General features: G+C 39.3%; 1 protein-coding gene across 3 annotated transcripts in view; it reads left to right on the forward strand.

Moving 5' to 3' along the window:
* Positions 1-2,411: 2,411 nt before the first annotated feature.
* LOC102311359 (rab effector MyRIP) overlaps positions 2,412-25,544 on the forward strand; it is a 28,130-nt gene continuing 4,997 nt past the window's right edge. The window contains exons 1-12 of one of the 3 annotated variants that reach the window (XM_014329819.2): positions 2,412-2,779; positions 3,502-3,532; positions 3,618-3,788; positions 11,278-11,499; positions 14,642-14,778; positions 18,836-18,916; positions 19,908-20,005; positions 21,009-21,089; positions 21,241-21,387; positions 21,959-22,085; positions 22,606-23,141; positions 23,426-25,471. In XM_014329819.2, the coding sequence (XP_014185305.1) occupies positions 3,679-3,788; positions 11,278-11,499; positions 14,642-14,778; positions 18,836-18,916; positions 19,908-20,005; positions 21,009-21,089; positions 21,241-21,387; positions 21,959-22,085; positions 22,606-23,141; positions 23,426-25,471 (3,585 nt within the window). In that variant the 5' untranslated portion in view covers positions 2,412-2,779; positions 3,502-3,532; positions 3,618-3,678. The remainder of the gene's footprint in view (positions 2,780-3,501; positions 3,533-3,617; positions 3,789-11,277; positions 11,500-14,641; positions 14,779-18,835; positions 18,917-19,907; positions 20,006-21,008; positions 21,090-21,240; positions 21,388-21,958; positions 22,086-22,605; positions 23,142-23,425; positions 25,472-25,544) is intronic. The other 2 variants (XM_005948984.3, XM_014329820.2) reach the window with 2 other exon arrangements.

The raw sequence follows: 25,544 nt of genomic DNA on the forward strand, positions 1-25,544 counted from the left end.
GGTTTCAGAACATGTCAAGCAAAGTGGTAGAGGATTGATGATTTTGGTTTCTGTTTGAAGCCACAGAACTTAGGCATCTTGCAGTCACCGAGTCAACCATCAACTCCTCCGTATATCAAAGTATCTTAAAGTCAAATGTCAGGCCATCTATCCAACAGCTAAATGCTGGCCAAAATAAAATCATGCAAGAGGATGAAGAGCCCAAGCACAACAGTAAAAGAACAAAATGGCTGAATGTGGCAGGGTGTGGCTTGTGGCTCAGCTGTAGAGGAGGGGTGGAGCAGTGGGTTCAGGGTGTGGTTTCAGGCGAGGCAGTTGTTCTCCATCACCTGATCACATCTGCCCTATTTCAGGAGGATACGTGACCTGACGACAGAGCTGAGTGCTGCACAGGAACAAGGCAGCTGGAAAGCTGCACAAGCAAAAGAAAACAACATTATAAAGTAAATAAAAACATTGACATGATGTAACACTTTGTGCTTCATTTGTACTATGCTGAAAAAAAAAAGAATCAGTGGGTTTTAATGACCCAGTCAAAGTCCAGACTTCAACCTGACTGAAATGCCATGGTGGGACCGGTAGAGAGCTGTGCATAAGTGATAGACTATAAACCTCGATGAACTGAAGCAACATTTGTAAAGGAGAAACGGAAAAGTTTCCTCCACAACAACGTGGGAGACTGTAACATTTCTGGAGAAAACAAAAACCTTTTAAGGAAAAAAGGAAAAAAAAACCAACAACTTTATTTTTCACAATTCAGCAGATTCACAAAGAGAGAAAGGGCACAATTAAAAAGCACAGCCGAACAGAAGCCCCAAGTTACAAAAACTTCAATTAGTAGGTGTGTATTTTATGTATCACTTGATTTTTCTTCCCTGTCATCTTCTTCTTCTTTTTAAGAAATACTGAAGAATAAGTTTGCTTCCCTTTCAGTTTGTACACACAGCAGTGAACGTGTTTTTCTGTTTTTGTGTACCTGCAGTTTGTGTGCTGATTTGACCACATGTTTGACTCCTGTTGCTGCATCAGCAACTTTTATAGAAAAATAAGGAAGAAGCAACTTCAAAATGAACCATCACTTTGAGATAACAACGGATTACTGCACACTACTCTCTTATGTTTAATTGCCTCACAGTGGCTTTAAACAATTTCTGAGAAATTAAACCTTTGTAAAAAAAACAACAACAACAAAGTGTGCAAGTGATTTTCTCCAATGAGTACAGTAAATAGTACATCTTAGTTTAAAATGCAATAATTAAGCATGCCATTTTGAGCCGGTGTCCCATACACCATAAGGTTAGTAAAGATGGCTCTGGCTGTTTATTATCTTCCCTTGGTTATTCTTCATGGTCCATAACATTAAAGGCTAAAAAGCCCCCAAAATGATAGTACAAAGAAATGAGTGGTTCACTTGGACCACTCTAATAGATTCTCCTACTGAATTAATAATCAGAAATGACCCTGAGGTAACATGGAAAAATGATCATATTTATGCCTCTATTATACAAACTTTAGTCAGGAATGTCAGGCATTTCTAAACAGGAATCTGTGTTCATTTGACTGGTGCGTTGGGTCTCTTAATGATATTAAAAATTGTATAGGCCTGAATTAAGTTTATTTATCTAATATCATTTTCTTTAACAAAATCTGAGTTATTTAAGAATCTCTGCTGTATTGGCACATCCACAAATATAATATGTAGGTATGTATGTTTGACTTCTTTTATCATGTAGCCTGATGATTTTGGTAATAAAAATATCGCCTGTGAGCTCTTCCATTCATTCAGAAATGCAGTGTTATGAAGTGTTTAGAGAAAATGTGAGAGAAAAAGTTCTGGTCCTATCTTGCAAAACTGTACAGAGGACTGGAGCAAAGTAAAACAAAGAGCCGTGGGTCATTGTACAATTCAAACCATCATTGTTTTGTCAGACCACTGCTGATTCCACGGACAGCTGTTCCTACTTACATCTAGAACCTAAAAGGAGAGCCGCTGTTAAAAATACTCAAACATGTGCGACAAATGTGTGTCTCATAATTCAGAAGGTCTGCCGTGGTTCATGGATGGATGTTTAACATCCTCACAACGGCGACTATAATCTGCAGTTCTCCCGCTGTCCACTAGATGCCCTCAGTTCCCTGCTCTTTGTCCATCCATTCCCTCCCAACCCACCAGTTTTAGTTTCTACCTTTAGCTGTTTGTGACTTTATCTTTACAACATGTATCCTAAACTTCTGACTGTTTCTGACCCTCATCACCTGCTTTTTACATTTTTTGTTTGCTGATTCTGCCGCAAGTCCCGTGGAATTTAGACTCATTAAACACTGTTAACAGCACGTGTTACGGAAGCGATTTAAGAATAATATCGTGACAGAGTGTTTGCAAAGCATCAAGCTATGACTCCCAAGACTATTGTTCATTTACGATTGAACACAGTCAGAACCTAATGTTTTTATTATAATCCATGTCCTCTTAATAAGTGATATAAACAAGCTTTCATCACTTCCACGTCACCTTGGCAAGCGGAGAAACGCTCGGATAGACCCTAATCAGGATTTATCCTGCTTTTCTCTCAGAAACCAGGCCTTGCTGCGCAGATCAGGCTGGAAACACTTTCCCCCCCTCAATCTTTCATACGAAAAAAACAAAACAAAAAAACGATGAAACAAAAAGACTCACTGGATTATAATAAGCGTTTGGCTTCGTCTTACTGATAATTCTTTCTAGAAGTAAACGGAGTTCAGCTTTAAAGGTGTTTCTCTATTTCAGCCACAGATTCTGGTAAGTTGTTGTAATCAAACTATGACTTTATCACCTTCAGCCTGAATGAAAACTATTAACTTGCATGTTCGCATTTTTGTTCGTGTTCGTATTTTCCGTTAAAATCGGTACTATTTGCTTCACATTCCAGTAAAATACTTGTGATTGTGAGAGTTACGGTTATTTATTAGTTTCACGTCCGCATTCAAAAACAAAAACAAAAGTAAGCTGCAGCTTCAGGTCTGATGGAAAGAAAAGAGATTTCTTCTACAGGAAGTGTCAGTAGCTCTGATTTTTCTTGTTAATGCTGCAAGTTACGTCAGAGTACTAGATTACAAGTTTACACAAAACCCAGTGAAGTATAATTAATTATAAAAATGTATCAAAAGTGAGTAAAAGTACTTTATTTGTAATAGTCCCTAGGAGTGACGTGTGACATGCTGAGAATTATAAAGAAGCCTGAATGGAAAACATGTTAGCTGGATCTGGTTCACTCTCTCCAAAGAGTCTCAGCATGTATTTTAGGAATCATGTCTTAATTAAAGACCCAAGAGAAAAAAATAATGACTCCTTGAACATCAGGCTCAAACATGTTTGATTAACAGTAGTTTAATGTTTGTGTTTTATAATCATACCATGTTTTTAAGAATCATAGGCTTAGAACTTGTAACTATAACTGTAAAGTACTATAAAGTAGTGAAGTACTCCTTCTTTAGTGAATATATTTCTTTTTCCTCCCCCAGTTTGCACTAAACCATCCAGCTGTAAACTCAGGTATTCTGGGAACTTTGTCACTGTCAGGTGTTTTTGTTTGTATTTTGTGTATTTTATTTGGCCTGACTATTTTTCTCTTTTCCAGATGAAAACAACAAGCTGATTATTCAGTCGGTGAGTTTGAGACAGCTGGTGGGGTGTCAGCCATGGGTCGAAAGCTTGATCTGACAGGACTGACGGACAATGAGGCGGAGCACGTGCTGCAGGTGGTGCAGAGGGACATGAAGCTGCGCAAGACAGAGGAGGAGAGACTCAGGTGAGTTCTGACCTGTAAATGCAGTGGAGCTCCAGGTGTTTTATGTTTAGGAAGTGAACTGTACTGACTTTTCCCCCCATCCTGCTGTTTTTTTATTGCAGCTTGGTTACTCTCACTGCTCATATGAGTGTTTGAAAGTTTTGAACTTCCTTACCTCTGATGAAATCTTATTTCTTTGAGTCTGCTAGTAAATGTGAAACTGCTGAATAATCAGCTTATCACAGCGGTTTATAAAAGTACACTTTTTCTCTTCTTAGTGTTGCAAGAAACATAAACCTAGGATTTATTATTGCAGATATTCTTTTATTTTTGGTTTTAATTTAAGTAGATCTTGGCGTAGACAGAAAGAGGGATTGTGGAAATTAAAATTGTGCAGAGACCACGGAGACGCACTTGTGTGCAGTCCTCCAAAAATTACAAGAATTACAGTCATTTTAATACTTTGCCATTTTCAAAGTCCCAACATTAACTAGACAAACCAACCAAATTTAAACATGAAGTTTATTTTAAATCCTTTGAAATGAATGACTGCTTGATGCCTAGAACTCATGAACATCACAAAATGTTGTTTCCTTCCTTGAGATGCTCTGCTGGGCCTTTACTGCGGCTACCTTTAGATGCTGTTTGTTTGTGGGTTTCTCTGCATCCAGTTTTGTATTTTATTTATTAGTTGAAAAGCCTCCTCTGTTCGATTGAGATCAGGTGACTCACTTGGCCACTGGGAATGGAAACTATATCTCATTTCTTTGCTTTTGCAGTTGCAGCATTTGGCTGAATCTGTGTAGAGAGATCAGCCCTGTACACTTCAGAATTCATATTGCTTCTTCTATCCACAGTCACATCCTCAATAAACACTAATGACCCAGTTCCACCAGTTCCAATGTCATACCATTGCCTCCACTGTGTTTGACAGATATGTTATGTTTCAGATTATAAACTATTTCTACCATGGTGATGAAAATATAAAGTATGGCTATGGAAACAAAATGAAGAACATATAAGTAAGTAAGGCACTGCATAACCAGTATACCTTTAAGGTCTTTCACACCAATTTTCTCAGGCTGCTTTTCTTTAGCACAATTTAATTCGAGGAATTTTTAGACCTTGGTGGAGATTTCCTTTCCCGCCTCTTTGCTCTGAAGTGTGTCCTAAACACAGTAGCCAGGAAGTGAAGCCTTTTTCCGCTGCACTCAGACCAGCTTCCTCCTTCACCCCAACCTCAACATATATAGATACAAAGGCACAATAACGTGGTAAATAGGTGGATTTCATTGCCTGTAGCCTCAGCCTGAGAGTTACACAATAGTGGAAAATGATTTGCCTGTTTAACAAAAAGAGTCCTTGCTGGTCCTGGTGCTTTATTTAGAAAAACACTTACCTCTTACAGCATTACTCCACTGTTTACCAAAATGCTTTCAGTGGACTGAAAACCCATGAGAAGGACCTCACATACAAGATGAACCTAATTGTCAGGATTTCCCTTAGATTTTTATCAGCAAAAGCCCTTTTATTTGGACATCTGGCTTGATTAATTTAGTGTTTATGTGTAGTGTTTGATAATGTAACTTCACAGCTAGATTTTTTTTAAAGTATATATTCTTAGGAGTATGTGTAGTGTGTGCTTATCAGCCCAGTGTGGTCTATTATAACTTCCCATAAGAACTGTTTATTGTTGTTGCTGTTACCCTCCAGTCTCACTCTGTCCACACACTGAGGACACGAGGTTTCTGCCTGTAGGTCAGACTACGCATATGCTTTAAAAGTATTTCATATTTAATATGAAATGTTTTACTTTATAAGCCACCTACCAGATCAGTTAGCTACATTAGCTACATTCACATTAAAAAAAAGCAGATGGATTTATTTTTCAGTACCACATACTGAAGATGAAACAGGGTCCACAGAATTATCTATGAAACACCATAAAATATCTCTGCATCTCTTCAGACGCATTCTTTGAGGACCAGCAAACAGATTTTCAACCCGTGGTCTTTTCTTTAAACTTTTAATCTATGTTGTTTCAGATTATTTTCTGGTTACATTTTGGAGGGGAGTGTCTGTAAAGTTGAGGAAACAGAGACACCAAAATATTACTGTAAGAAAAATATGCTTTAAAGAAGTGTACTTTAGTACATTAGACGGGCAGGTAGTTGTTACGTACCATACCTTAACTGAGTTATAGAAATAGTGAAAAACTAAACTATACGACTAAAATTTATGACCCTCAGCTGCATATATATTTTCGGTACATTCACCTTAACTTACTTTCCCACCTCTCAAACTCTAACTCTATCTATAAGTCTCTGTGACAGTCTAGTCAGAACATAGAACATACGTCTGTGGCCTGAATACACTGTAGAACTACAGTATCGATCCAATTTTGTGTCCATATTCAAAAATCTGTGTATTTGCTTCACTGTACCTGCATTAATGTTTAAAAAGACCCATCATCACTATCTGAGGCCACTGAAATGACAACAGTTTCTCTGCTTGAATCATATGTGTAACTGAAAGGGGTTTTTCTGTTAAATCCCCACATGACATGATGAAAAAAGTGATTAGTTGGTGAGCTTTTTACATTCCTTAACTTCAACAAGTGTTGCTAAGCAAAGCGCTTACCACCAGCTAATCTTGTAATTGTTTAGCCGGCATGATTACACATTGTTGACATTGTCTGAGTTCTTTAAAGACAGACATGCTTTTGCCCAAAAGTTAAGTTATTTCTTAGGTCAAAACAATAATAAATTCAATCTATACTGCAGTTTTTAACAGCTGATAAATGTGGCCAAAGATCTCCTCAGCTAATCCCTTCTTTAGCAGAAGTGCTTGAAACAAAAGGTCACGTACTGCTTTCAGTCATCACACGTATGAGTTTAATCTGTCATGTCATTTCGATTGTTCACTTTTCTGCTTCCTCACTCCCAAACTTGTTACGTGAGCTCTCACTTCATGCATCTTGCTTTTCAATTTCTGCACCGACATCCCTGAGATGAAACCCAGGAGTGTTCATGCATCTGAAACAGCAATCAGAGGGCAGAGATGAAGTTAGGAAAGGAATAGAGATGAGCGAAGAACAGGAGAACACATCTGGATGCTGTTGACTTTCTTTGTGACCTCTGCTGCATGTTTTTCTTATGAAAGGAGGAACTTCTGTGTTAAGACGTTCAGGACTGATTTGATAACTGAAATGTCACACATGTATTTTATAACTGATCTGAGATGCTATTATGTGTGATAAAAATACTCTTCTGTTTTTCTCAAGAATGTTCAAGCATAACTACATCATTAGATAATAATAGAAAAGCAAGAAAGACACAAAAAACACAAATAAATACTCCAGATGAGATTTATTTTTAAAGCAGTGTGCTGGGGATTTCTGAAGCTAAATACAGCATCTATTGATTTCACACTTACCCGGGGCTAATACTTAGTTGGACTCCTTTGTGCCCTCAGAACTGCCTCAATTCTTCATGGCATAGAGAGGCAGAAACATTCCTCAAACATTTTGTTCCATATTGACATGACAGCATCACAGTTGCTGCAGATTTGTAGGCTGCACATCCATAATGCAAATCTCCCATTCTCAATCCAGCAGAGCATCCCAAAGGTGCTCTACTGGATTGACATCTGATGACTGTGGAGGCAAACTCACTGTTCAAGAAACTAGTTTGACATGATACGAGTTTTGTGACATCATGTGCGGTCATAAAGGGATTGAAAAGGGACGAAAATATGAGCACAGAAATAAAAATATTAGACACATTCTTGATTGTAATGATTGGTTATTTGAGTTACTATTCCTATCAGCTGAAAGCATACTGGACATTCTCCTCTGACCTCTGGCATCAATGAGGGATTTTCACCCACAGAATTGCTGCTCACTGTTTTTCAAACCTTTCTCTGTAAACCCTCGAGAATTTCTGAAATATACCGACCAGCCAACAACCAGGCCACATTCAAGGTCACTTAAATCACCTGTCTTCCTCATTCTGATAATCAGTTTGAACTTCAGTAAGTCATCTTGTACATGTCAACATCCTAAATCAGAGACAAGTTAAATGCACATTGCAAAAAAGGTGATTTTGCAAAGCTTTTCTGAGACATGGTTCCCATAACTGAAATGACTGATCAGTAGATGAGAAAATCAGCTATAAATGAGTTTTAATGTTGCCGCATAGATGTTAACATGTAAATAAGCTGCTATTTGTCAGACGTTTTCATGCATCAGCCTAGAAGTTGATGATATATGAGAGATTAGCTGTCCTGGAATTGTGAATAGTGAAAACCTCCGTTCACCAGATACAAAAATCCTAAAACTTAAAACACAGCTGTCCCCTGCTGTTCAGAAGCAGCACAGCAGGCACATTCATTTGGTAAGATACACTGTTTACAGAGAACAACATAACCCATCTTTCTATCTTCTTATGACAAAAGATAACTGATCCCCATTCAAATCTTCAAACACAAGAAAAATAAACTAAGCTCCATTCAGACAAATGCCAGCAGACATTAGTTAGCTTATCACCAAGAAGCAGACTTTATGTGAGGATAACTGCAGCTGACACAGCCTGAGCCTCTTCTTGTTTGTTCTCTTTGAATGACCGAAGCTCAAAAGCTTGTGTGTGAGGATAAAGCTGCAGAGTCCTGCGAAACATTACTGTGCATGTCTTATTAGGTCAAAAAAAAGGTCCACAGCTTTTTTGTGTTGAGTATCAAATCAAATCAAAATTTATTTATATAGCACATATTAAAACAACAGTGTTGACCATAGTGCTTCACAGTCAATAAAAACATGAGACAGTTAAAACAAACAATAGAAGAGGACAACAAACAATAGGTAACAACGCAACAAGCTAAAACAGCCAACTAGACAGAATCAAAAGCCAAAGTAAAAAAATAAGTTTTAAGACGTAATTTAAAAGACTGGATAGACTCGGCAGTGCGAATATGAACGGGGAGGTTATTCCAGAGTCTGGGTGCCACGGATGCAAAGGCCCGATCGCCTCTCGACTTCATTCGAGTCCTAGGTTGTGTCATGTATCATGGGATGCTTTAGTTTCAGGTATGTTTGTGCATGTTTCTTCACTTTCTTGATGTTATTACCTCACAGTCTCTGAGTCTGGCTGATGCTGTTCTGTCTGGGAGGTATTTATATCATCCACTGAGCTTTAGTAATGGATGTGGTGCTGTAGTGAGGGGCATCCGAGGGAGACTGTAAAGTGTTTATGGTTTTAAAGTTACAAGTTTCATTTAAATATTTGTGGTTAAATTTTTTAAAGGACTTCTAAGTCATATAACTCTACAGAGCTGAAGTGATTAGCCAACAGAACCAAAGCTTGCTATCATAATTGTTATTTTAAAACAAATAAAATTCATCTTTTTCGTCATCGCTGATGTGACCTTTGGCTTGTTACTATTGATTAACAGAGAAATTGACACATTTTTCTACACTAAAAATATTCATTTGTTGTCTGAGTTTTTGCTTTGAGCTTTTGTCACATATAACATCACCATCTTTTCTTTTAAAGAAACCCCTAAGTTTCTATAAATCACATTCTGTAAACGTACTTTAATAAACATTGTCACGTGCAGAATGAGGAATTTATTTTGGTGCTTTGTATTTTGAATTTCACGTCATCAGAAACTGAAATGAAACCAACCTGCATACCTGCAGAAGCAGTTCCTGCCTCTCTCCTCATCTTGTCAGACTCCATCAGTTTCGAGCTGTAATAATTTATAAATGATTCAGTTATGGCTGATGCTCCTGCTGTCATGATGTGAAAATAATGGATTTCTTTCTAGTGCCACCTACACAGTTACACTTTCTATTTGCCTCTCCTGCTTTGCCTTCATTTGTTTGACTAATTTTATATTCCATCATGTTGGAGCTCCTGTCAAATCATCTGCTTCTGTCTGTATTTCTTTGCTGGAAAGCTAATGATAAAAGAAATGAATGCTAAATTGTTACACAATTACCCGTGTTTGTTTGCTGTCACATTTACTGAATGTAACAGAAAAAAAAATAGCTGGCAGTTATTCAGCTCCCTGGCAGAAAGCAACCAGTCTAAAACAAATCTATAACAATGTAAATTCAGATAAATGTGATCTAGTAACACCACAAATGAAGAGAGATGTGCATACCAAGTCCAATTAATTTAGATGAGTAAATAAATAAATAAATAAGTAATTAGATTAATGTGTTTCATTTTAATAAAACAAATAAGGAATTTGCGTACAGTTTTAATTCTATTACTTTGACCAGTTTGACCAGAACAGATTTGTTCCTCACAAACGCACAGAAACAGAAACACTGTGCCAATGATGTCAAACAGCAACATTAATTTAACTCAACAACAAAAGAAGCAGACTGCTGTCTTTGTATGGCACTGAAACAGATGATAAAATGGTAAATGGACTGGTCCTTATATAGTGATGCACTCAAAGCACTTAATGTAAGTGCTGTTTGCAGGTTGTAAATGCAGGCTGCTGTAAGTCTGTTAGTGCTTTGTGTTTGCGAAAGGATTATAAATGCAATCAAACGTGTAAAGTCGAGACGGCATGTTAAAAAAAGTCATTTTGAGGCACACAATTACAAAATTACATTACATTAATTAGCATAAATTATTATTGCATTAATCTCCATGGCTTGAGCTCTTCTCACTTCTTTTGCACTTTCATCCAGATTAACCTAAAAAAAAGACATCAGGGGTCTCAAATGAACCCCTTTCAGTCCAAAGTTACCTGATTTTACATCTCTCTCTTCAAGCCTCAACAAGTTCTCATATATTCATGCCATCATTAACACCATAACTAGTGAAGACACTTGTTCAGTTATTAACATTAGTTAATTCATTTGTCTTAGTGAAGATGCACTGAAGACACTGGGCTCTTTGTGTGTGTTTTAACCATGTATTTGTGGTTTAGTCACCACGGCTGTTATTTATTTAATGCAGGCTTTCTGGTAAACAAGCAGCTCGATAACCATATGAAGTAGCTCCATAATTCTCACCGTATCTATTTATTTTCTGTTTACAAAATGATGAAACAACCTGACCGAATTTTTGAAACCACTTTAATTTCTGCTCCATTTTCATTAAAGGGATGCAGAGGATCAGTGTGTGTTCATCTGTGCACTCTGTGTCCTCATTCACATAATCATCCTATTTGACACAGTAAACCCTGGTCTGGTGCTTTATCCATGTGCAGGAACTTCATATGATCCCTGTGGAATACTATACTTCTTATCTTACTCACTGACACATAAGCATCTTTTTCAAACAGATTTTATACATCTCTCTCTCTCTCTCTCTCTCTCTCTCTCGCTCTCTCTCTCTCTCTCTCTCTCTCTCTCTCTCTCTCTCTCTCTTCTCTCTCGTCTCTCTCTCTGCTCTCTCTCCTCCCTCCACACACACACACACACACACACACACACACACACACACACACACATTCCTGGTTTCACTATCTCTCTCCCCCCTCCTCCCCACAGCGAGCTGAAGCAGGAGCTGGACGAGGAGGGCAGTCGCTGCCTCCTGCTGTCACGGCAGAGTTGCTTCAACCAGCGCTGCTGCATCCGCTGCTGCTCGCCTTTCACCTTCCTGCTCAACCCCAAACGCCAGTGTCACGACTGCCACTACAATGTCTGCAAGGCCTGCCGGGTGTACAACAAACGGGACAAGACCTGGCTCTGCTCCGCCTGCCAGAAGAGCAGGTAAGGTCAGCGGTGGTGCCTGGAAGTGCTGTGGTGTTTATCTGTGTGTGTGTGTGTGTGTGTGTGTGTGTGTGCGATATACAAGGAGACTAAGTGAGGATGAGAGGCCGAGAGTGACGTCAAAGGTTATTAAGGTCTTACTCCACTGTTGGAGAGATGGATTTAGCACTTATTACACATAACATAGACACTAAGATACAGTGCAGGATAAAGTCTCCTTTGGCCCCAACATTTGCACTAATGCAAGATGACAGAGGAGGAGATGAGGTAGGGAGATGTGCAGCAACATAAAATGGATTTTCAAAGACATTTTCCCAAATTTTCCCTTTAGAGGTCTTTTCTCGAACTCAACTTGTTTGTTTAATGTTACAGAAATCCTGAAACGCTCCATTAAGCATGTGAACTTTAAATCCACACGCTCTACTTCACTGTATTTTTGTGTAATTTTATATTTTTTACAGTTTGCTCAGATTGTAAAGCCTAATGGCTAAAATCGAAAGTGTGTCATAATTAAAATTCCCTTTGTTCATGAAACGCTGACATTTCAGGAGTTGACATTTTCTTTTAAAAGGACGAGGCTGAGCTTGTTATATGTTTTTGTCATTGCTGAGGGGTACAAAGCAAAAAACTAGTTTCTATGACTAATTGAATGCTGTCTTGTTAGGCCTGCTGAAAATGCAGCAATCATGAAAAAGGTCGAGACGTGATAATCGTTCAAATGTGTGGAGAACACATTTCTAGACAGGCTCTTAATCAGAAGTGATTGCATGTAGAAGAAAAAAAAATGGAGCCACTATTCTCACCTAAACATGCGGGTATGACCCTCAGACTGTTGGTGTTTGAAAATTACAGACTGTCAGATTTATGGGGTTTTAGTGGGAATGTATTTCTGCAGCCTCTAGTCAAACTCTGAAGTGACCATGTCCGGTCACGTCTGCTGCACAGAGTCCAAATTAAAAGCCTGTGATTTCTGCTAAATGATTACATTATATACTTCACAATGGCACCTTTTTAAAAGCCTTAATATATTCCAGAAACTTCAAAGACACTGTAGATGTAAATTTTAAATGTGTAAAGCAGTAGCTGGTTTAAATGCCACCCTGTATGCAGTGGATCAGGGTTGTGCTGCTGTCTGACCCAGACATTCAAAATCAATTAAGTAGATAATATGAGAATAGAGAGCCATGACATGCGCTGGTGTCAGGAATCACTGTGATAAGCTTACCTACCTGCCACCTGCCTCCAGATCATTCAATATAGCATCAGCCGTGGGGTCAACGGGGACTGCAGATATCCAGTCATGCATTAAACGATGTATTTAGGTGCTACGTTAATTTTAGTATTTGTCAGAGAACCTAAAGGTAGAACATCCAAATAGACTTAAAATAAAGAAAAAACTGCAGTGTAATAAAAATGTAATAGTGCTTTGTAGATGTACTTCTTTCTTTCCAGTGAGGCATCGTGGCCAGTAGCTGGTAGTTAAAACCTGGCTGCTTAGTCTGCACCAGGAGGCACCTTACAAAGCCTGTAGAAGTGCAGTAATGATGTGTGACATTTTATGTTTTGCATCTGCTTCCTGTCAAAGCACTCGCTGTGTACACACACTTACAGCCACTCAGAAATCGGAGGGTATCTCATTAAACATAAACGTGTCATTATACAGTTAATTTAAAAGCAGCAGTGATAGGAATTGCAATCTTAAATGTACTTGAAGATAATGCAGCACGTAACTGAGCTAGACTAACAATATCATGCACACATTGGATCATATACTGGGTCTGTTTACAGCCATGTTTCATATGTTACATACAACAATTTTAGTTATAGTATGCAAGGCTAGACACTTTTCATAGAGTCAGTCACTATTTGTAAATGTTGTAGTTGAGATACATTTTCTGCACACTTACTCAGATTCTGCAGAGTAACATGTTACTTTCACATTAGTCTAATTCATGTGACCTCACTAACTGATAGGTCTACAGAAATCTTCAAATTCTTCACATTGACTTATTTAAGTAAAACACTGCTGAAATACTGTTCACAGCAGCAGTGTTCTGGGTTTGGGTACATAAACGCCCTTCTGTCTGGGGTTTGCATGACCTTACATGATTGTGTGGGTTTTCTCCAGTTAATATGATACAGTAGGTAAAACAAAGAAAACAGCACAGTGTATCTACGAGATGTGTAACATTAACAGGTTTTGTTTTGGACTGTGGGAGGAAGTCGGAGTAAACCCACGCAGACATGGGCAGAACATTCAAACTCCATACAGAAAGATCCCGGCTAGATTTGAACCCAGGACCTTTTTGCTGTGACGGTGCTAATTACTGCACCACCGGACTGCTCCCAACCATCTTCACATTTAGATTTATTGGTGGTTCAGACTTTTCACAGTTAACCAAACAGTGATTTCATATCTACAGATTGCTTCTTAACTTTACGTCAGCAAGACTCTGCTAAGTTTGTGTGAAGTGTTTCTGTAATGCTGCCTTCTTGGTGCAGATCAGATAGTGTCACTGTGATTTGTTGGCTGTGACTTCTTACCCGTCACAAATGATAACAGCTGCTGTGTTTTTCCAACTGACTTCCAGCTTTAAAAACACTTATTTTTTAGGTAGAGTGTAAGATGAAATCAGTGCGACAATCCTGCTATTTAATCAGCGTTGTCACTGTATTACCCCCCATGACGACCCAACTTCAGTGTAAACCGGCCCGTGTGATTTCATGCTGTCTTGCAAACATCAAAGTGAGACGCTTATGTGTCTCCTGTCTACCTTTTACTAATGATTAAACATCTCCTGCTGAGTTCTCTCAGCCTCCTGATTTATGAAGTAACTCCAGAGACGTTTTGGCTATTGATGTGAGAGACATAGTGGAAATGAATCCGCACAGCTGCCAGCAGCTGGTTGTGTTCATCTGTGAGTCAGATGTAGATTGGCACCAGGACTGACTGATGGTTTTGCTTTTTTGTGTTTGACCTGGTTACTGAAATTCTGGTTGAATGTTGCTTGACCAAAACGTGGAAAATAACAAATCTGTGGATAATAACAAATGTGAAGAAAACTACATTTCCTTCACATTTGGTAGGGTGATTAGCATAATCTATATTAATCTGTTGTATGTTTGTGTGTTTCTTTCTCAGGTTGTTGAAGACACAGTCACTGGAGTGGTTTTACACTAATGTGAAGAAACGCTTCAAGAGGTTTGGCAGCGCCAAAGTGCTGAAGACTCTTTACAGGAAGCACCTGGCAGAACACAGTGCGCTTTCAGAGCTAACAGGTAAACTACTTCTGCTGCGTTAGATGCTTAAGATTCTCAGTTAGGAAACAGTTCCCAGCTTTTACTTCACTAAAACCTCACATATGATTGGCTCGTTTCATAACAGCTTGCTGTAGGGAGAATCTACTCTGATGAGAAATTAGTGTGCTCACTCAAAGTTGTCTTGATTTTTGCTGTTTCATATCTCAAAGCAGTGGAGAACATGAACTTGGGAAGAGGGTGAAACAGGATTAAGCTCTTGGCTTTCATCCCACATTACTCTGGCAAATCACTCAGGCTGTTGCTACACTTCAAGTCTATTAATGTTTGTTTGCTTCTTTCATATCTTCACTCAGCAGGGACTCAGTGCTGCTGTATGTGTGCAGGTTTTATGATCCACTGTTCAAAAGTGTTTACAGACGTAGATGTGAACATGACGGTGCAGTTACAAGCACAGTTTAAGTTAACTCGAATCAGTGGATCACTTTTTAATTTGTTTTCCTCTGTTTTTGGCCTCAGAATTTGTGTAATTTAAAGCTGCAGTGATCAACGTTTTTATATTTATAATCTCTAGTCTTTAATTATTGTTATTAATAGGTGTAATGTGTATTGCAGACAGTAGATGTTCTTTAATTGATGTTAGCGCAGGGCCAGTTATGGTTCTTGTCAGTTTTTTCTTTGTAATGTGTGATCCTGAAGCTTGTGTGAGATTTGTGCAGCAATGAAACGTTTCCTCTAAAAACCTTTCAGCACATCTCACTGATTCGACAGCTTTGTGGTGGGCTTGAATTTCTGAGGGATGAAAGTCATGCTAGACAGAATCTTTGCACTGCATCAGCAAATCATCTGTGAACAGTGCACCTCGCGCTCCCTGATGACTAATATCAGTGTTGGGTCCAGCTGTTTTGAGACGGCAGCTCTTTAGCCCTTTACTTTTTTAGGGATGGACCTGGTTCTAGATTAGAGGAGTTTGTTCTCAGAGGAATTTGATTCGAAAGATTTTCTTTGAAAAGTTCATTACGAACTTCAAACATTGCAATATCTTTTCCTAAAAGTTTTGTTTTTACACGAGATCTTTCAGTTTTAACCTGTTTCTACTTCAGTGACAGTAAGAAAAAAGGCTTTGAGCTTTTCTTTAATGAAAGCAAAGTCAGTGTAGAAGAAGCTTTTTGTGTCTTCACAGCTAAATGAGAAGCTGTCACACTGAAAATGTTTTGGTTCAGACACAGAGAGCTTTGAATAAATGTGTTCCTAGTGACATATGCTCAGGCATCTAGGTCTAGTCAGTGACAAAGCACCAGAGCATCTGTGAGCCACTGGTTCAGAGTATGATCTGATTGAACCGACAAGGGATTTCAGAGAATTATGTGTGTTGTGTGGAGGAGAGGTCACCTGCTGCAGATGATGCAGAGCTCTGACCCTGGTGGGAGGAGGACTGATGTGGGCTGGCGTTAGGCCGTCGCTCCTCTGATGTATAGCTTTTTTTTATTCTCTGCACACGCACTCTTTAGCACTCTGTTTCTTCCGTTTTTGTACTTTTATGACAGACCGGCACTGAAAACTAAACTCTCCATCCAGTTGCAAAATGCGATCGACTCAGCGTGACTCATGATGTTACTTTGCATATGAATAATGCGTATGACATGAATAGCATCAGAACTAGCGGAGTTGACCTTTGAGAACTAAATGCTGTGTGATCCTGAACCTTGTGTGAGATTTGTGCAGCAATGAAACATTTCCCCTCAAGACCTTTCAACACAGTCCACTGATTCAACAAAGCCTGGAGACATTCTCCTCTGAACAGAGACGCAAAGGAACAAAGTGGCCCTGAGGAGCAGAGGAAGTGAGGCGAACTCATATATATGATTTACTCAAGGTTTGGATAGTACAGACATATAGGCGTTTTATTATCATCTAAACTAGTCATTACTGTTGTGATTCATCATTTGAGAATTCTGAAACTAGTCGTTACCTAAAGGCTAATGTAATGTTTTTTTCCACGAACAGTCAAATCCTGATGATAACTATGATTATAAAATAAATACATCTACAAATCTTTACAACTGTTGTTGTAATTTTGGTGTGACATCACTTTTTTTTTTAATTGTTCAGTTTTTTAATTTGCTGCTGTAAACATGGAGAACAAATGGCATCCTCAGTGTTAAAGATTACTTATATAAGCATACTAACAAGTCAAAAAACATTGTGGGCATAATGATGATTATTAGGATTCTGCTAGCTTTAGCATTTAGCTCTAAGCCCTGCTAGCACGTTAAAGATATCTAAGACTGTAAAATAATAGGTTAGCTTTAGTACTGATTTAATTTTCATTTTAATTCAATTTCAATTAACTTTTATTTACATAGCTCCAAATCAGCCCCAGCAAACAGATGACTACCTATGGCCAAGCACTTAGCAACAGTGGGAAGGAAAAACTCCCTTTAAACAGGAAGAAACCTGGCAGAACTGGGCTAAATCTTCCGCTAGCGGTTGAAAGTGATTAGACGAACACAGGACAAAACACACCATGGAAGAGAAATTAACAATAACTCTTTGATCAGTTAGCTGTTTAACAAATACTCTTTCAACAAAATGATAAAAGGATGGTTTGAGATTGGCCTATAATTAGGCCAGTTGACAGCCGGGTCGAGTGATGGCTTTAAATGATGGTTTAATATAGATTAATCATGCTGAAAATTGGAAAATTAATAATGGTTGGACTTCTCTGAGCAGTTTTGCAGGAATAGGGTCTAAAAGACACGTTGATGGTTTGGAGGAAGTGTATATTGAAGTTAAGTAAATATTAGTAGTACTGAAAGTAGCTGTATATGATAATGAGTCTGTAAGGTGGTTAGAAATGTTTTCTCTCTAATGGTTTCAGTTTTACTTTTGAAGGAATTCATAAATTCATTGGAAGTTGTGGTTAAAGGAATTTATTGGATTTCTGTAAGATCTAAAGGTAGAATAGATGTAGGTTAATGTTATTCAAATCAATGGAATATACTCTGCCATTCATGATACACGGGAGAAGTACTTTCTGCTGCAGAGTTCATATTCTCATGCATGCCTCTGTCAGCTCGCCTTCCCGAGAGATTCATGGCGCCTTCAGGGTTACAGTGACCTCCAGCTGCTGTTCTGGTCATACTTCTAATCGCATGCATCTGTTATGACACAGATGTCTGCAGACATGCACGAGGCGTCACTAGAACAAAATCCCTTTTCCTGCAAATAAAACACAAAAAAATCCTCAGGTTGTCTCTATTTCAGGATATTTCACATCAAGCTTGTCTCTGGAGTTTTAACCAGTGGAGTAAAGTGCTTGCTTCATTTAAAAAATCTGAACAGTTCATATTACTTAAGTGCTCTGTGGCCTTTTAAATGAATTGAAGTGACCCCGTGTACTCAGCTGTACCCTTGAACCGGGCCCTGCTGTGCACAGATCGGCTGGTAATGCCATGCATGAGGAAACTAATGCACTTATATAACCACAAATGGCTGCATTGTTGCATGAATATTTAAATGATGTGAAAAGAGCTCAAGAGCTGCAAGGGGAAACTATGTAGAGAGTGACTGAGTGCTCTCTACTGAGCAGTTACCGACATTAAAATCAGATTATGTATTTCAAATATCGGTCAGAGATACTGTTGATAAGTGTGTGTAGTTATATCTGTTTACACCATAGATGTATTACCAGCAAATGTAGTGAGGAAACAAGTAATCAAACCAAGCGAAAAACATGGTAGAGTGTCATTTTTATCAAAACTTACACTTAATAAATCAAAAATTAAGCTCTCATACAGGAAAGAACATTTCACTGGAGACAGCACAGCTGAGGTTTAGGTATTTGCAATGAAAACTGTTCTTGTCATAATAAAATATCAAAATTAATTCTCATAATTGCACAAATGTAGTTTCCATAACGCAATTTAAAAAATGACAGTGACCAAAAAGATGCTCCTTCATCTCTTTAATGCTTCATCTTATTTAAAGGTTATCCCCGTGATCAGGTTCCAGGATAAAAAGGTTAATCCCACGTGGAAGTCTTTTCACGTTCATGTAAACATGTGTGTGTCTGCAGAGGGCAGCGCCTATGAGGAGAGCATCTGCAATGAGGACAGCGTCTGCGGGAGCGACTCAACGTTTTACAGACAAACTGAAGGTGCAGACACATTTAATTATGACTTCACTGATGCTTGATTGTACTGTACACCTGCTGTTGTAATTACACATGCATACACTTGGACTTTAAGTCCCAGCGTAGCTCTGTTTTCCTCAATTTTTGAGGTTGGGCAAGTCCAAATTTAACAATCTGCAGCACAATATTATGACATCAACTTTTATATTGAAGATAAGAAAGCTGAATTTGGGTTTGCAGGGAAATATTTGCTTTCTTGCGAAGAGTATTAAGATGCACAAAGGTGGATTTTGTTAAATTAACACAGTTCAGATGATCATCTTGTGTTACTCTGCAAAAAACCCAGACAGCAAATATTTGAGAACCTTCACCAATATGAGAGTATTTGCAGTCGAATGTGAGAGCTTTTCCATCTTTTACCTAAATCGGTCAGTGAAATGCTCACCATCTATTTGCCATACATCAGATTTGGCTACTCGAACATTTGGCCTTTTTCTCCTGATTGGTCATCCATTTCCTGTTAAAGTGAATTTCAACAAGAAAAAGATATTTCCCAATATCCAGGTCAAACATAATCCTCTCATGATTCCACATGAATCCATATTTGTTCCCATGCTGACTTTCATGTAATGCTTTATAGCAGAAGAATTGAGTAGTTTTATGATCTTAGCTGTAATCTTTTGGCGCAGGTTCCTAGTTGCATCTCAAACAACCATGTCAGTCTGTTCTCTTCTGTGTCCTGCCTTGCTCTCATTTGTCATCACGCGCATAGTTCACTGCGCTAACAGGATGAGTGACGGCAAACATGAATGAAAAGCTGCTTTGGGCTGGTGGTCATGTCTCAGTCTGCAGAAACTGGGACTGAATGCAGACAGATGCATGTCTTTAAAAGTGAACTGAACTGAAAACTGCTCCTTCTTTATAAATTTTTGCAGAGTAAACAATGTAAACAATTGTTTGATCCAAAAGTCCTTTAAATAACAACAAAACACGTGATTGTTATTTTTGCATTTAGAGCACAGCATGGCGGAGACGCTCACTGTGGCCAGGCGGGTGGCAGAGGAGGCCATAGACGAGGCCATTTCCAAGGCTGAATTTGACACTTCCAATCAGGTTATTCATGTTTTTCCTCTCATACAAATCGTTGCTTATTGTTCAAACCTTTTTCCACCCATACAGTCTTCTACTGGAAATGCTACATTATGTTGGAGATTATCCTCAATCTGCACTTTGATAAATAGCCTCTAGAGACCTTACATGAAGTTTCTTTTTAATCTGACTATTCTGTTTTTTTTATTTTCTTTCAGTCAGATTAAGTTAAACCATCAGGATTATGCTTCAGTCCAAAACTCAGATGGTTTAATACTACAGTATAAGACAATGGCAGGGCGATTGCTATCTTTGCTCATAGCTGTATGTAAAATGTGGCCGCTCCATGAAATAACCCGAGGAGGTTATGATGTGAATCCTCGATCTGAATGCTTTTGCTGATGTGTTTTGGCTGAGTGACCCTTGAATGGTTATAACTTGTCAATCACAAGGAGGGACTGCCATGAAACCGCATTCTTTTCTTTTCTAACTTGAATCATAATTTTAAAAATTGTATTCAGTAAGCCTTGAACCCAGTATGTACGACCATAAAGCCATGAGGTTGGGTCGTTAAAGAGGTCATAGCTGAAAGGACATTTTTCCTAAATTTCTTTGTTTCAACCATCGTCAGCGCCCCCTGTTGGTCTTTTCAAAGAATGCAGGTTGAAAGTATTTTCTTAAACAAAGTTCATCTAATACCTGCATACCTTTTTAACTCAACTGAAAACGATTTGCTCATTCACAAGAAACCCCAGTAACATGCTAGCCTTTAAAATGTTATACTTTTTCATATAGGGGGAATTATTTTGGTTTAATTCATCACTTGACCTTTCTAACTTAGATTTCTGATGCTGCATCTTTAAAAACACAGTTATGTTAGAAAAGATTTACTTCTTACTAATCTCTCAAAGTATGCTAAAGCTTTAGCACAGCAAACATGTATATTGCAGTGTATATTCAGAGGAGTAATCAGCTTAGAGTGTTTGTTTGCGGCGATGAATAGCTTTTTTATTTGTGTTTACAACAGGAGAAGCAGAATGAAGCACGCTATCTGCGGGAGCACAGAGGAGAGCTCATTGAGGAACTGGCCAAAACCATTGTGCAAAAAGTAAAAAACATAAGAACAATAATTTAGCATGTGAAGGCCTCTTCAAACCTTCCAGTATTAGAAAGGAGTTAATTATTTAATTTTATTTATTTTTTCATCTGCAGAGTACTGAGCTGTTTGCAGCACTAATCCTAGTCTCTGTTTATGTAAGATCATTAGTAGGAGAAAGACTTTGGCTGAGATGAGAGCAGAATATGATCACGACTTGGCCCTTGAACGCAACCCTGACCTTCATCATCAACATCAGTCCCCCTCTGATCAAGCGTCCAGCTCACAGAAACATCAACCAAGCCTCTGGGTAAAAATAAATAAATCAGAAACACGTTTTGTGATCCAATAACTTTACCTTTGTGAATAATTGGTGGGAAATAACTCAAGTAATGTATTTGTATTTATTCTTAATGAGTAAACCAGTTTGCTTAGAAGACGTTAAAGCTCCAGGAGCACATGTAGTATGAAGAACAAGTTACATTTAAAAATCTCTTTTGTTGGTACCACCCAGGCTGTGTTTTTAAAAAAAAGAATATTTGGTACTTAGAGTCTGTTCTGTGATGATCCTGATGAAGGCCATGGGCCAAAATGAGCTAGTCAAGTAAAAAGGTTGTTCTTCATATGATAAATGTTGCTGGACCTTTAGGTTCTTCTTCACACGCACATCAGAAGCAGCTGAACAGTAAGTCATCAGTTCTTCTTTCACTGAAACAAAGGATGACATGATCATTTCTGTTTCCACATGCTGACCTCTGCTGGTTGAACTATTCAACAAGGAACCTTTATATTATCATCAGTTTATAGAAATAAAAGATCAATTCAAATATCACCAAACTATTTTTTTCTAATTTTGCAATGACTTTTATCTTTTTCCCCAGAGGTCACAATCTGCTTTCTCACTGTTGGACAATGACCTTCCGGGCCTTATAGAAGACTCCCCGCAGACATTACAGAAGGAAGGAGCTGGGTCAGCTTGGAAGAGTGTAGACCGGCTGGATAACGCTGGTAAGATCCTCAAAAACTCAACAAGTATGTTAAACTCACAGTTGTAAATTGGATTATTTTATGTATATTTTTCTCCTCACACTGTTTATGATTGAATGTATTACCATAAAAAGTTGGAACAGGTTCATTACATATGATATACACAACATGCGTGCTCCTGTAACTGGAACAACATGATTTAAGTGACAGGTAAACAATGCTACAGTCTCCCAATTTTAAGGAAAACGGTCCACATTTGCATCAGCATTTTTTTTTTCATACTTTATCTCTTTTCAAAGTTTTCATACAAACTGGCTTCATATCCAAATTTTCTCTGCCTTGTTGGGGAACTGCTAGCTGTAATGTCACGCTCTCAGTTCTAGTTAAAGGTGTGGTAGGTAATACTTGTGTGGGTGTTTTTGTTGCATCGTTATATGCCTCGTTTGGCACACTGCTCCCTGCTTCTCTGCGTGATATCTGCGTCCTTGTGTGTGTATGTGCATGTCTGTGTAAATGCGTCTATGCGTCGGTGTGTCCGCAGTGCTGAAGAGCCCTGATGGGAACTGGATTGCCCTGCAGAGCGCCCAGCTGTCTCGTCCCAGCCTACTCACTAAAAGGAAGAGCCTGGTCTACAGCGCTTTGGAGAGGGAGTCCGGAGTGGTGTCAGCCTACGAAGGTCTGGGCTCAGACAACGAAAGCAGACCAGAGCCTGACAGCTCCTGGGGTGCCGTCCTCAAGGAGATCCACAGGAAGATGACGGACTCTAACTTTCACCTGCCTGACGCCGGCGACAGCATCCCATCGCCACTAACGGGCGAGCGAGGCAGCCAAGATGGTCTGTTTTCAGACTCTGAGGGGAACTGGAAGCCTAAAAAACCTCTCATGGCTCTCTTAAAGCGGAAGGTGCCGGCAGAGATCATCAGACCTTCGTCATCCCACAGGACAAACATCATCGATGTGAACTTTAACCTGGAGGGAGCAGGAGGGAATCAGGGAGAGACGAAGGTGACAAAAATGAGGAAGTCACGGAAGAGGAGAAAGAGTAAAAAAGAAACGGTGGCTTCTTCTCCTGTGTCGGTAAGAAAGAAATACAGATGAAAGGACACTGGACTATCCAGCTGAGTCATTCAAGGACCTTTAAACATGCAAAGCTGCCAGCTTTTGCTCTGAAACTTGTCTAATTTCTGCAGTTGTTTGCATGGAGCTATTACGATAAAGAAATGAGATGATTACTCAGTTAACTGATAAATCAATCAGTCAAGTCTCTGTTTTTCAAGACAACAAACCCACTTCACAAATAATAGCAATGGTCAATATAATAAATTTATATTTTCTAAGTCAAACACTCTTTCTGTTTGCAGGATTTAAATCAAAATGACAACGTCCCACCACATCCTTCTAATGATGTGACCTCTGACACTCTGACGTCTGAAGCCACCACCCCTGAACCGTTTGACTCTGAGGGTAACATCACTGTAAATAAATCCAATCCAGTGGACGAGGAGCTTCAGTTAAGTCTGCAGCAGCAAGCGGCACGAGTTTCTGACTCGACCACAAGAAATGAAAAGCTTGATGAAGACGGAGATGATGGACAGACGAAGAAAAGGACTCAAGAAAGTACGGATGTAGAGGAGGAAGATGAGAGGCTGTGGAAAATGGAGATCGATTTGGATGAAAGGAGAATGGAGGATGAGGAAGAGAAAGAAATGGATGAAGAGATGAAATACAGATTTTACAGGCTTGTTGCACAGTCCAGACTCTCATACTTTTCGTCTACTGAAGATAACCTCGACAGAAGTGAAGTAGAGTGGGAAAGAGAGAACGATGAAGATATGGAGGAGGAAGATAAAGAGCAAGATGAGAAAAAGCCAAAAGGACTGACTTACAAAATATGTCAGTTGGAAAAACAAGTCAGAGCTTCACAGTTCTCATCCACAGAGGACGAGCTGGACAAAGTTGGCATAGAAGAAAAGGAAAAGGGAGAGGAAGAGGACGAGGACGAGGAGGAGCTGGTGGTGAAAGTGTGTAGATTAGTTAATCAAGTCAGTGCCTCCGAGTTTTCATCTACAGAGGACGAGTTGGACAGAGTGAGCAGAGAAGGAGACGAGACGATGGACGAAGAGTCTCTGTGGAAACTGCCAGCAGAGGAAGCAGCACAGCTACGCGATTTGGTCAGTTTAGTGAGGGCTTCTCAGTTTTCTTCCACTGAGGATGAGCTGGATAGAATTGGAGAGAATGAGGGAGAAATGGAGGAGGAGATGAAACAAGGAGAAACTGAGAACAGCATTGAGATGGAAGAGCTTTGGGAGAGAGCAGATAGGGAGAGGACAGAGACCATTGGAGACCTGGACGTGAACATGTTTGAGTTAATGGCTGATACTGAGAAAACAATGAGAGAGGGCAGGGATGGAAAAGTAATACATGAGGATGCTTTTTACAATCAGATACAAGTCGAGGCTGTCCAGCATGAGGAAAATGAGAGAGCGGAAAATAAAGATTGCACGGTGGAGAGGGTAACAGTGGATGAAACAATAGCCAAGGGGCACTTAGGCACTGAAAAAGTAGAAGTTTTCAAAGGAAATGAGAGTGAAAACGACTCAGAGAAAAGACAAGAGATTAACTTAAAAACAGGGGTGGAAGCACAGGGAAGCGACTTACAGCAAAAGAATTGGCTTGAGGCAAAGTGGCCCGACCAAGACAGAGAAGACAAGTTTCAGAAAGAAAGCAAAGAAAGCGAGAAAAAGAGGCAATCTTTAGAGGACAGCGATGAAGAATTCGACAGAATAATCAGCAGCATGTTGTTAATGACTTTGGGCGACATGGACGTAGAACCAATAATGGATAATGTCGGAGGAAGAAACAAAGAGCTAAAGGATGAAGATGAAAGCAGTGATCAAGGAGGAGAGAAAGGAGAAAAGGTTGGACAAAGCACAGACGCTTCAGAGGAGACGGGACATCTTTCAAAGGAGTCTCAAAGTCAAAGAGGCCACCAGAGGTCTGAGTCAGAGGTGAGAAAACATCCCGAGGAAAATAGAAGTGAGGAAACTGAAGGAGATATTTCTGCAAAACGGGAGAACACAGACAAGGCAGGCAGAGATGTAAATGAGCAGAAAGAAAGTGAAAAAAGTTTGGTTAAAGAAAAACCTGCAGCTTTGACATTTACCAAGACATTTGAGACAAGTGAAGCTACCCTGATGTGTGAAAGAACAGAAGAGGACACGGAGGAAAAAGAGGATGGAAGAGAAAGTCTGGCAGCAGAGCGGCAAGCACTGGAGACATGGGGAGATACTGCAGACATGGAGAAGACAGACATGAAGGAAGTCAAAGACAAAAGTGCAGACATCATGGAAGAAAGCAGCACTTTGTCTCTGCCCGAGGGTTTACTGTCAGCAGAGGAGATTCAGAATGTAAGCACTCAAGCTGTGAGACCATTTCAGAAGCTTTTTTCTGACACTTATTTCCTACTAACACTCTGCTGGG

Source organism: Haplochromis burtoni, unplaced genomic scaffold, assembly GCF_018398535.1.
Source record: "Haplochromis burtoni strain Fernald_Lab_line unplaced genomic scaffold, NCSU_Asbu1 Contig_617, whole genome shotgun sequence".
Lineage (NCBI taxonomy): Eukaryota > Metazoa > Chordata > Actinopteri > Cichliformes > Cichlidae > Haplochromis > Haplochromis burtoni.